The 13096-nt window shown below is 42.2% G+C and overlaps 1 protein-coding gene across 1 annotated transcript in view; it reads left to right on the top strand.

Moving 5' to 3' along the window:
• The window catches only part of EPB41L4B (erythrocyte membrane protein band 4.1 like 4B), a 147711-nt gene that overhangs the window by 125757 nt on the left and 8858 nt on the right, over nt 1-13096 (top strand). Inside the window, exon 23 of the mRNA XM_019472320.1 lies at nt 10868-10936. Within this exon, the coding sequence (XP_019327865.1) occupies nt 10868-10936 (69 nt within the window). The remainder of the gene's footprint in view (nt 1-10867; nt 10937-13096) is intronic.

Raw genomic sequence — 13096 nt, 5'->3', positions numbered from 1 at the left:
TGAGCCTTGTCCCAAATATTGTAGATCATAGAGGAAAATTGTAATTGCGGAAGGAAGAAAACAGAAGTTGCTTAATTCCAGCTAATCAACTATCATGGTAACTGGATTAAAAACCACAGAACTCAGTAGAAAAGGTCCTCTTCATTACCCCTTCTGTCACCCTCTGAAAAACAAAATAATAAACTGTTTTGGGCTGAGGAAGAAAATTTCTACAGAGGTAGATGTCCTGTACATCCAATTTAAGTCTGCTGACTAGAAAACAATTCTTGCATACTCCTTAGTTATTCCTTGGAACTTGGCCACAAAACCATCGCTATGGAAGAACTGTGGATTTATGGCTTGCTTTATGGCATGACATTAATCTCATGTTCAGCAAGCCAAGACCGAACCCCACCTCTTGGAGGAACAGCCAGTGAGGACAAGAAAGTGAACCTCTACAAAACTCATTTAGCAAGTTAATGTCATTTATTGTTCCTCTGCCAAAAATTTGGCTAGAGTCTTGCAAGTGCTCCGATGCTGTGGAACGTCACCTGGCCACTTTGGGCAAAGTGCCAGATATTACCAAGATGTATTGTGATGAAGGAGCTGCCCGTGCCATCTGGCACACACACCAAGCCATGTGCACATGCTCTGCTGAGAGCCCTGTTGGCAGTGCTGGAGATGGGAAATCATGTGCCAAGTACAGTGGGCTTCTGACCACCTGAATTTGTGCACAATTTGGCACTCGTCTCATGCTGCATCCGAGTCAAGCAAATTGTCAAAATCAATAACCATGAAGCTCAAGTGCTCCCACCCAGATAGAGCCCATGTGTTTGCATCAGTGGCTGAGCTGCCCAGATTGCAGACAAAGCTTGCTCTCTTCAACATGTCTGTGGTCAGCAGAGCCCATGTTTGTGTGTGCATCTAAAGCGATTTTGTCCTTCAGATCTCTCCTGTCTTGCTGCTAGCGGTTTGGAAAAAAAGGTTGAAGAAACTGTGCTTTCTCCCTCACCAAGAACAGGGGCACTGAGGCAGTGTGGGTAAAGGCTTTTCTTCATATCTACAGTGTGGCTGAAGTAGGCATATTACTGCACCAAGAACAGTTAGTTCCCAAGCTCACGGAGAGCACACTCTAAAAGCAGCAGGCACAGGACTACAAAAAAAAACCCCAAACAACAACAAATCAAAACACACACCCCCCCCAAGAAAACAGAGTATCCCAGGTCTTAGCCGTCAGCTATCCCAGGGCTCTTGGGGAGAAAGTTAAAGCCATCACTGTAAGCTCCGTCATTGTTCCCCGGTTACGAGGTTGACAAGACCAGCTTCTGCTCCTCTTGCGATTTAGAAAGGCTTCAAGGTTTTTCTGAATTGAAAGAGTTAACTGTAATCTTCCCAGGGACCATAACATCAGCAGAGGTTGCCAGACAACAGTGTGTTTTGGCCTCCTCCATCACCACATGGTGCTGGGAAGGGGCCTTGGAGTCAGTGGTGCTGGAAACATGCCTTGCAGGAAATCCCCAGCTCCCAGTTTGGCTCCCCTGTGAGCTTCTGCTGGGATGGGCAGGAATTCACTGACTGGGGACCAGGATCTGCCTGTGACATTTTATTCACAGTGTATTTCTTCCCCCAAAGAAGAGCCACAAGCAGATCTCCAGGGCGAGGACTGTCGTTGTTTGGCCTCTCTCCCATTTCCCTTTTCTTTTCCTGTTCACTGCAGCATTATAATCTTCTTCAGTCGCTTTCACAGAGATGTCTTTAATAATGGATCCCCTGGATCCTTTGCCCAATAAACAAATTATGGGGAAGCAGAGCTCTGCTCAAATGATGGAGCAGCCTTCTGGCATTCAAACTGCTGTCATTCCTGGACCAAGCAGAAGAGTTCTGTGCTTTTCCTCTCCGTCCAAAGGATAAATTTCTGCTGTAATTAAGGATGGGCAAGAGTGAGCTATGTGCTAATAGCCCTAATCAATTGGGATTATCCCTTGGCTGGGACTGATCTCTTTAGCTATGGAACATGCCTGAGTACAGTGTCTCAGACTGAGAGACTGGCTTTTAAGATAGCATCCCAATCTGTTCTTGAAAAGATGGAAATAAGCTGAGAAAAGGAACAATACATTTACTTTGATGCTGGATTGCTTTAATGAGGGACTCGACAGACACAGAGGCATCTGATGTGTTTCATGGCACTGAATTGGCAAAATATTACAATGCAAGTGTTTGAAACTATAAATGTATATGCCTAATGAGCTGTTGTGTGTGAACACAAGATTTTACTTGCAGTCAAGACAGAACCTTTGTGTTTTTTCAATGCTTCGTGGATGGCAATGTGAATGATTCTGTAGCCAAGGGCGTGAGGTTATGAATAAATATGTTTTTATATGTAACATTTATCACACAAGATTTACTAGATATGGGATTGGACTTGTTCATGCACAAATCTTAAACCAAGCAAAACATTGTTCCTTATAGACTTTTAGCTTCTACTGGAGTTGTCTTATTGATAGGATCAAACAGTTTTGCATCCACTACATTTAAAGAAGCAGTGCTCTGTTTCTATGATGCATGTTGGAAAAGGTGCCATATTATGATGAAATTGATTATTGTCATGTAGAAGCTTAATTCAGACCAGACTTTCAGGATAGTGAGACTGGCAAACTGCAGCACAGCGCAGCAGTCAGCACAGCACAGCAGTCAGCACTCCTACGTGTATTTGAGTAGATCCTAATCCATGAGAGGTCACCAAAACTTGTAGGCACATACACAGATTAAGGCCGCAGTAGTCACTGGGACTAGTCACATGCTGAAGTTGAAAATACGCACAAGTGTCCTTCTGGATAGATATATAAAAGTAGTGCAGCAGTTTGTCATTTTAACACTTTTTCTGCAGCTCCACTGACTTTAATCTATCTGTGCTATTCTTTTCCTTTAGAATAATGAAATGCATAAACTCCTGGGGATTTTGGCAGAGCTCAATAGCCCAGAAAAATAGGACAGAAAATTAATGCAAAGTATTTCTTACTATCCTGACATTCAAGGAGACCGTGATTGGTTGAGTTTCTGGACACTTAAGGACTTTCAGCCAGCTTTTGCTCTTACACAAGTAGAGATTGATTACAGTAGAAAGTCAAACTGTTTGTTTGTGTTGGACGAGGGTCAGGCGGTGCACTGTTTGCGTCAATCTATCATAACTTTTCAATAGAGGAATGTGATCCTGATGCTTCTGAAAAAGTACAGGTATGTTATGTGGTTATTAGTCAGCCTTTGTTGAAATGTCCCTGGGTTTGAAGTCTCCATGTTAATGAGGCATGGTGAACCAACAGTTATTGGATGATGAGCTCTCAGTGTCTACGCTTAGAAATAATCAGGTGTGGCTAGTGGTGAGTTTCCATCTGGTACAAAATGCATGTACAGTCTGCTTGCTGGTGGTCAAACTGGGAAATATATGGCTTACCTGGGGCACTCTCAACTGGCAGGAATCACAGTACTCATTTCCTCCTCTTCATGTTATCCATCTTTAGTGACTTTCTTCTATGACAACAGCCTCCATCGGCAGAAGATGCCACGTAATTTTGTTGGCTGTGCACGTGGTCTAGGCACCTGGCACTGGATCATCGCTGATTTCATTGGTAAAGACTAAGGGGCAAAAAAAGTAACTTTGCATTAGCTGTCCTAGCAATGCAACTAACTTATTCTGCAGCAATGTTGGAGAGCAACCGTATCCAGCGAGTATACCTACTGCTTTTTGTTTGCTTCATTTCTGTGTTTTAAACAAAGACCAAGCAAATGCTGCAATCTTTAGTCTGCATTTTAGCCAACGCATCAAGACTGTGACATCATTTTGCCTTGCCACGTTTTCCTCAGGGGATGGTGACTGGGCTGATAGCCCATGCTGAGATTACGTTCTGCCTAAGCTTGCTCGCCTTCACAGCATCAACAAAAGAGTACTGAAAATCCTGAAGACTGTGAGAGCATGGATACTGTCTTGCTTTTGTCACATCTGAATTGTCATTATTCTGTATTCTTTTGAAGAATGTCTTCTCAAAAATAGTCTCAAGGCAAAGCTACATTGTAAAAATGATCCAGGACATGCATTCCCTTCCAGTGTGCTGTAGAGATGCTGGGCTGGGTTAATAACATTACTACTGTCGTTCCCCTGTCCCCTCCCAATACCTCTGAAATCACTTTGCTAGCAACCCATAATTACAATCCTTAGAGTGAAGATCAACAGAGTACTCCATCTTTAAAGGCAGCATAAGAGGGATACTAGCACCAACACGATTTGCAGGGCTGCCCTTGCAAATTAGTACAAAAGTTGGCGTGAAGATTCAGGATTTTATCCTGGACATCTTTACTGTGTTTTAGGTAGACCTGCTTGTAAATAGTGTATAGCTGATACCGTAGCCACAAACTACTATACGTTAAGTATCTGTGAAATGCTATAGCTGCAGCAAAGCCAAGCTTCAGCAGAGGCTGAACCTTGTACATCACTCCCATGAACTCCCTTGAGCATCCGTTTGGGAGCCAGAAGTCACTGGAGCACAGCCACCTCCTGACAACACCTCTGTGTCAGGAAGGGTTGCGCAAAGTGACTGTAAGAGGGAGGAAAGTATCTGATGGAGAGCAAAGTATTAGCCCTGTTGTACAAGCACCCAGTGAGACATCAAGAACATGGTATATGCTGCTGGGGCACGTTCCAGGACAGGTGGGCACAGCGTGCAGCAATGTCCAGAGAAGGGCTGGCGTACGTCAGTGAGCAGAGGAATGGCAAGTTCACCATTTGAGGGGACCCCAAGAGAACTTGGCTCAGCAAGGATACCGTGGAATGAACGTAACTTTCAAGGTGGAGCTTTCTCAGTTTACCAAAAGGAGTTAAGTGGTACCTGTGGGGAGGGGGACTCTGTGCTGCAGTCCTGTGGAAACTCGCACCAAGCAGATAAGTCAGATGAGTCAAACAGTTGGATTCACTTATGTTGGTTCTTAGGTGTCAATGAATGTTGTTCGAAGCGTTTCCTTGAACTCCAGTCTCCACAAGTTATTTGCAAGATGAGCAAGGGAGACCTGAAGACCAGATGGAGCTAGGAAGGAGATTTCACAATGTTATTTCCCCAGAGGGAGCGACCGTAGGCACGGAGGTTCTGAACACGTAGTGTTTCCCTGGCTTGGCGGCTTGCACAGAAACCCATCCTCTTCAGAAACTTCACATTTGGTGTCTTAGGGTGTTTTCAATGGTACATTTCTGCAGAACTGGCCCTCTTTAATCTGTGTGAATGAAACATGTCTGCTGACACTGATACCTGGATGTCGGTTCAACAAGTGGAAAAAATCCTGCATCCCGTGAAAAGAAGGTGGCCTATGACACAATGCGCGTGGGATTCGCACCAAGTGTGGTTCATCAAGGCATTTAGTTCATACAGCCTTTTCCAAGACTGATTAGCCAATGATATTGCTGATTTACATCTCTGTCCTGTTACAAGTTCATTGGACTGCACTGGTTTGGTCTGATTTTTGCCCTGTGCATCCAGGCAGTGATTACCCCTGCCTACCTATCACGCCGGTTTTGTTGCCACACGCAAAGGGAGTGAACTGGGGTTGACATTACCTGAGTGATCGATCATTGGAGCCAGGAACTACTCCCACTCAAAAGAATTTGTTTGGCCATGGGGGTATCGCATGGTGAAAAATGCCAGAAACTCTTCGGGTTTACATTTTCCACCTCATTATTCATTTCAGCCACTGAAATGGTGTGACAGCAGACAAGGGGCTTTACTGAACAATTGCAGAGTCCAGAATCATATCACTGGTTTTGGAAACCAGGTCTAATGGTTACCTGGTGGTTTTAAAGTCACATCACACATCAGGACTGGGAAATGCTAACGCAATGTACTCCAGTAGTTTTGGCTGCTGATCTTTTCTGATGAGTAGAAACAAGTCTCTGTGCTGTATGGATGTGATGGTATTCAACTTATAACATGTATTTTGAAATAAAGCACCACAGAATATTCCTCTGGCTACATGTGTATACTGAGAGCTGTGTTTATGACACTGCTTCAGGTGTTAGCAGCTCTGCTTCTGCTGCGATGCACAGGAATCTAGTGAAGTGTTTGGCCTAAAGTTTGTCTTCCGTCTGGCCAGTATACAAAGTGACAGTGCAAACTCACTGAGATCACACATTTTCTCCAGCATATTATAAAGGCCTCCAGTCAAGGTGCAGGGGATGGGAGTGAAGCAAAGTGTCAACAGCAGAAAATGTTACTGGACCTTTGTAGAAGGAAAGGACGTTGTGGCAGGGCAGTGAATATACTGACTACCCTAAATGTAAGAGAACATATCCAAATTAAGCCCACTTCTCCCAAAAGTGGTATTTTTTTGTCACAGAAAGGACATTTGTAGTATTCCCCTCTGATAGAAATACCAAAAATAGCTAATTTTATATCAATTAATGCATTCCAACTGCTGACTCATTTTCTACAAGTCTCCTGCTGTTTTCGTTTCAGGTGGGAATACTCTTTCTTTGTCTCCCTCCACTTCTGTTTGCTTTTATGAGAACATTACAGTTTTTTTCTCCTAACCCATGTAAAAGGTGTTTCAGGAAAGTACAGTTGTTTTTACTGAGATTTTAAATTCTGTCTGGAAGAACTCTTTGCACAAATGCAAAGAAAAGGGGAAGGTTCTTGTCCCATTGTCCCTTTTCTTCCTTCACCCTCCTTCGTTCTTCCTTGCGGTATAAATATCAAGGAAAATTAGTGCTGTTAATTCTTTCTGGTTGTGGCAAAGATACCTCCAAAATATGTCACCCCAATGGACAGCTAATAACGCAACAAGAATCTTTGAGTACTAGCAGAAAATTATCCACAGAGAATAAAATTTCACTCATTTTCCCACAAAATCAATGTGATTTATATTGACTGGTTTTCAGATTTTTCTCCTTAAAGATTACTCAACCGCTGGACTTTTCCTGAGACTGTGCTGATCCTTTTTGTATTTTTCTTTTCTTTTTTTCTTTCTTTTTGTTAAGAGTCAACTGTTCTTTTAAGCTTAGTAAATTCTTAACTTGCCAAGCTAAATATTCTAGACAAGGAGATACTTGTCCAAAGTAGTTCTGCTATGGTAATGCACCCTGACCTTTCAAGCAAGGGGCATTTGAGGTTGTGAGATGCCGCTGGAATGCAGAACGCCTTCACTCCCCTTTCATGCCGTGCCCCTGTGATGTGACAGTTACTCATGGGACCTGCTTTAAAGGTTGTTTTATGGTTGTGACTTTGGCTGCAAGACTGTTTTCACTCCTGCAGAGAGAGCAGGTGTGCTTGAAATCAAGTTTTATACTTAAAAGTCTGTCTATGCTGCTATCAAGAGCACAGCTCTGACCTCTTGTTGCTCATGATATTTTTGTAGCCCCTGTGACACCAGTTAGTCCCTTTTGCTCCTGCGGAAGAGCCTGACTGTGCCAGAACGTGCTCATCTGAGCAGCTCTGCAATGTGGACATGATTGCTGCTCCACCTGCCACTACAGGAAGTTTTGTGCTCAGTTGCAAACTTCAAAGCTGTTACTTCTCTTGTTTTGTCTTATTCCAAAGTAGACAGAATACCTCAGCAGCTTGTCTATAGGCAATCCACGCACTAGCAGCTACTGTGTTTTGCTAGTCTGAGCAGCTACAATTCAGCTTCATGAGACTGTCCTGCGCATAGAGCTGCCCACCTCCTCTTCCCTCTCCCTTTTCCCCTCGTGTTTGCAATCCCAGGTGAAGCCTGGAAGCTGCTGAAGGTCTCCAGAGGCTGGAGGAACTGCAGGTTTGCGGTAGGTGGTGGAGATGGCTCTGCTCTTCTTCCTTTCTCAGTCCCCAGGTGGCATCTTTCAACAGATGCTGCTGCAGCAGGGAGAAGAAAGCACCCAGGAAAAGTTTAGGGACTGCTTCTGCCACATGAGTCAGGAGATGTCTTCCTCCTAGGACAGGGAGAGAGGCTATGCATTGTGTGGGGAATACATAACATTTAGGTCTCCACCTCCTGTTCTGGTCAGGGAGCTGTTCTGCTTTCTGAGCTACTCTGAGAGTTTTGACTCCATGCAATAAACTCAGCCCCAAGACAAGAGTCAGGAAGAGACTCACACGTGACACTGCTTTCTTTGTGTGGTGGGGTGGGAATCACAGAGTTTTCTTCCTCCTCCCAGGTGCTGGCAACTGCTGCTGTCGTCAGCACGCTGCTGGCCACGGTGGACATGCAGGACAGGCAGGCCAAAGTATATTCCTGGGTGAAAAGACCTTTCAAATTTCCAAATGCAGTTCCACATAAACCAGTTGCTTAACTGATGCTTTCCACGCTACTGTTTCCCCATCCTGCATATCCTCAGTCTGAAAAGTGTTCTCAAATACACGGAATTTTTCTGCCATTGTGTGGGTGAGGATGTTGTACCTACTTCCTACTCAAAAGAGCCAAGCCATGAATAGATAAGAACCTCTCGCCAGTGCTGAGGAGACAACAATGTTGTCTCTGTTTTACCTTTGGGAGCTAGCAGCAGCGCTAGTATCAAGGCCCCAGGCCAAACCAGTCGTGTCTGTTGTGCCATTTGAGTAACAGTGGTCTCTTCTCAGGAGGAAAAAAGATAAGAGAAAGAAAGAGTAAATCCTAAGGGCTGAGCAGGATGATTTCTGTTTGTCACTCTTAAATTGAACACAAGTATGGTTTTTTCCTCTCTGTTCCTTAATTTCTGTTTTCAGTTTCTTTAAAATGCCAGAAATTGGTGGGTTTAGAACCTAGAGAGCCTTTCATTTGTTGAGATTGTCTGATTCCTGAGATTAAATAAGCACAGCTCCCCGAGAGAGGAACTCACGCTGATAACTAAGCCAGATTAACTGTTTTTTGCCGTTTGGTAGGTAGGCTGGCCTCAGGCACATCCACGGGTTGCAGTACTGATTTTGCAAGAGAGTATTCTGCATGGCTGTGTGCTGCAGCGTGCAATCAGGGCTGACTCCTCTTACGCGCCTCTGGTCCCAAATCTCAGTGGGTTCTTGAATATCGTTCTGTGTCATTTTCATTTTCTATATTCAGTAACTGTGCTTCGTTTCCTTAATGAGACCAACCTGCAAAATTAGAGAGATTTTGGCTGTAGCATATCAAACTCATACTGCATATAGGCAAACAGCTTCCCATCCCTGTTTGCCTTTGGCTCAAAGATTGTGTTTGTAATGGAGTGCACTTGTATTTTGTACTGTAACATCACATTGTACACCCTTCATAACCTGAGAATGACAACTTGGGCTCATGGGTATTTGCTGTCTCTCAGAAGAGTGAGACATGCTACAGCTGTCCATGTTTTGTGTTGACAGACTTGGCTCTGGGTATGACGTAACGTAACAAACTTGAAAGGAGCTATTGCTTCAATCTAACGAGTAGGTTCAATCAGCAATGTAGTATACATACGCTTTGCTAACAGGCATGAATATAGGACTATAAAAGGAGTGTGAAATTTTCTTTAATATGTTTGCATAGAAAATTGTGATTTAAAAGAATTTCTCCCTTGCACAGTTGTTTATTCATTTGCGCCTGTGTAATTGACTTATAAACACCTCTATTCTGCTAAAAAGGTATTTACATGCTTAACTGTATCTTTGCCATCCATACTCCTTGTGTGTAAGAAGCCTGACAATTAACGTCAAGATTAATTCCACATGTTTGCAGAAGTGGGCCCACAGATGGCTGTTAATTTCCCTTGGCATCCTTATAAGCCAGTATGTTTCTGTTATTTTGTTTAAAAAATAAACACTATACATTTACTTAATTATATTTGACGTCATAATTTCAGGTTTTGCTTTGGCCTACAAGGGCTCAGGGCCCTCGGGGTAGCTTTCCTCATTATTAAACAACAGTTTGTAGCTGTTTAATATGCTTGAAGGCACGCATAATGAACAAATGCACAGCAGTTTCTATAATAAAGTGAAAAACACACCTTTACAGTGAAAAAATGCGTTTTCCCAAGTGGAAAGCATGATGTGCAGTTCAAAGTTGATACCTTTATTTGATATTTTGTCCTCTCTTTGAATGAATGAATGTCTGCCTTCTAGAGAGGAAAATCATGGGAAACAGCATTCACAATGAAGTGAGACAGAGATTGTTGCTGCTTTTAATATTTCTTTAATTTCAGTTAATGTTTGAAATGATTTTAAGGGCAGAAGTGACTTCCAGCAGGGCCTGGTCACACCAGTGACCATACGCTCATGGACTGAGCCCTGGGAGCTCTCAGGCTTCTCGGCACATGGACGTGTTGGTCTGTCACCTCTCCGTCTCCAAGTACCTTTCAAAAAACCCTCCTGAGGTCATCCTTTATCCACAGCCCTCCTCTTGACACAGGACCTCATAGCTGCCTGAAACAGACAGTTGTCCCTGGTGCTTTTTTTATATGTGGTTTTCTTTCGATCCCACCTTACGTGATTGATTGTCTTTGGCAGCAACTGTGTAACTGAAAATTTGGAAGTCTAAAATACGTAAAGCACAAGTTCTTTAGCCAAAGTTCCTGCACTGCAGAATTTGCTCCTGAACTTCATATTACGTATTTTAAAATGTAGTGCTGACTGAAGGAAGCAGGTAATGATCCAATGGCTGTTGACAGAATTGGAAGACAATTGCATTGTATGCAGTCAGCGCTGTATTTGCACGACAGATTTAATTACGTGGTAAAATTAATCTATCAAGTTTCCATATTTATGCTTTGACTATTCATCATCAGGTTTCTGTATGCATTTTTGGAGAGGTCTTTTTTGGTCTGGCCCAAGCACTGCTGAACTGCTCTAATTTGTTGGATATGTCACTGTAGTTGCAATGCTTTGCTGCTTTTTTTTTTCTTTTGCATTTTTATGCTCTGAAAGTAACATCTTTTTCTTTATCTTTTTTAAAGATAAAGACATTCCCTGCTGATACATCTAATCCTTTTTTCGATCCTTTTACAACAGTACCACAGTTTTCTGTAAGTAGAACGTGCAACTAAAAAACTGTGTATTTAACACAATTCCAACTGATTTTTTAACAGTGTCAGAAACTTATGCGCTAAGCAGTCCTCAAAAAAAAAAAAAAGATAAATTCCAAGTAAAAATTAGAGTGCAAATCAGTCAAATATTCCCATTATACAAATAATTAACTTGCTTGCATTCAGTCATTGCTGCTTACTAGACAGAGGACTAAGAGTTAAAGGTGAAGGCTCACCGCTAATGCAGTCAGTTCCAAAATGTTGTTCAGTTTCAGGACTGCAGAGGACACTTGTGAAGCTCCATAGCATCTTTCTAAGGAGCAATAAGGGAGTGGGAAGACTTAGTCCTCTGTCTAGCAATTGCATGGCCTCCTGTCTGAAACTGCCTGCTGTGCCATCACAAGAAGGGGCCTGATTTTCATTGTGTTTGCATCTGAATTTTGAGGAAGAATTATAGTTAGTGTGTTGATGACTACAATGGTATCCTTGTATAAACTCCCATGTTTACTTAATAACTTGCATCAAGTACTGAACTTAATTCTTGTTACACTTTCACAGAAGTTGGGTTTTAGGGTTTTTGGTAATGTAAACTACATACAAACAGGAAACAATTCTTTGACAATTTAAAAAATAAGTCTCATCTAAGTCCTACTTTAAGGGTAGAGGCATTAATAAGTAATAAGTATGACAAAACTATCTACTCAGGCAATTCAGAGCATTTTAAAAGATTTTTGGAGGACTTGATATAATTGAATGTCACATGGGACTGATTATAACCCTTTCTGTCCTTTCCAGTGTGAGAAGTGATTCTGATCTATAAGAAACACTCTCTGATTAGAATTATAAACCACAGTAACTGACTTATAGTTTTTAAATTACATTCACAAAATGAAGCACTTCAGACTTTAACCTTAACTTTTACTGGTAGCAGCAATCTATATCTGGCATATAATCAGAGATAAGTAACTTCAGTCGCTGTTGGGCCATGTGCAGTAACTGTCTGCACTTAATGATTTAAAGAAAGAAGCTTTTCTTTCACAATAAACCTGATCATGAGATTTGATCTAAATGTTGTTTTTCTCCAAATAGGTGCTTTAAAGCTAGAGTTAGTTAGGCTCCCCAAGCTGTGTCAGTGCCACTGTTGAGCTCTAATTAAAGGTATCCAAAAATACACGGGAATACGTCACAGCAACTTTTCACTAGGTCGGCCAAGTCTGGATAGTACAATTGTGGTAAAAGCTAAAATAAAGTTACAGTGTTTGTGTCTTTCATAGTACTACTCTACAAAAGCAAAAAGATATGCCCAGAATAGCTTTCCCACTAATTAGTAACGATTGTCAGGAAATTATTTTTCTGCCTATGGCAGTTATGATGAAGGCAAAATTTAGGAGGGCTATATAAAAAATATTTTTTCATCATTGGGGTGATAGAACTTTAAAATATAAACAGAAGCTACCCTGATATACTTTCCCACAGAAATTTCCATCTTGCAGAAAATGGTTGTTTCATGGCAAAGTCAAATGTTGAGGTTTTTGTTATGCTCTGTCGGGAGAGAAGCAGCAAAGTAAAGTTCAAACCAATCTTTCTGAAATTCCCTCCTCTCCCCATAGAGTCGCATTTCCCTGGGCAGGGTGGAGGGCAGAATCCAGATCACAAGTATTTAAAACACTATTACAATAAAAATCTAATAGTGTGTGATCCATCATACATTCCTTTAAGCGAATTATGTAGAAATATCTGTGGTAAACCAGCAGCCACCTAGAGGACTGCATAAAGATGGGAAAACAATTAGGAAGGTTAATTACACTTTGGTCCTGTGTTTCACGGTCCTCCGTCCCAGCACAAAGAGACGTGCTTCTCCCCAGCAGCGCTTCAGTTCATCCTGACGCACGGCTTCTGCGAGGGCTTGAGGATAGCTACACCACAAGCGAGAGCTGTAAGGGAAGGGTCTAGATCAGTGCTAGGACTTGCAGGCAGATCTAACTCTGAATGTTCTCCGGTTACACACAGTCCCAGATGGTAACATTTGTTACTTTTTCTTTGTTTTTTTTTCTTTTTCTTTTCCTTGCTTCCCCTTCACTTTTTTTTTTTTTTTTTTTTAAGTGGTGGAAACCCTTTTTCTTTTCTCCTAATAGTTGGCTAATTTTCCTACAAAAGTTT

The sequence above is a fragment of the Aptenodytes forsteri genome, unplaced genomic scaffold, assembly GCF_000699145.1.
Source record: "Aptenodytes forsteri isolate BGI_AS27 unplaced genomic scaffold, ASM69914v1 Scaffold114, whole genome shotgun sequence".
Lineage (NCBI taxonomy): Eukaryota > Metazoa > Chordata > Aves > Sphenisciformes > Spheniscidae > Aptenodytes > Aptenodytes forsteri.
The sequence above is the reverse complement of the archived record's forward strand: the minus strand, read 5'-3'. Positions and strand labels throughout refer to the sequence as shown.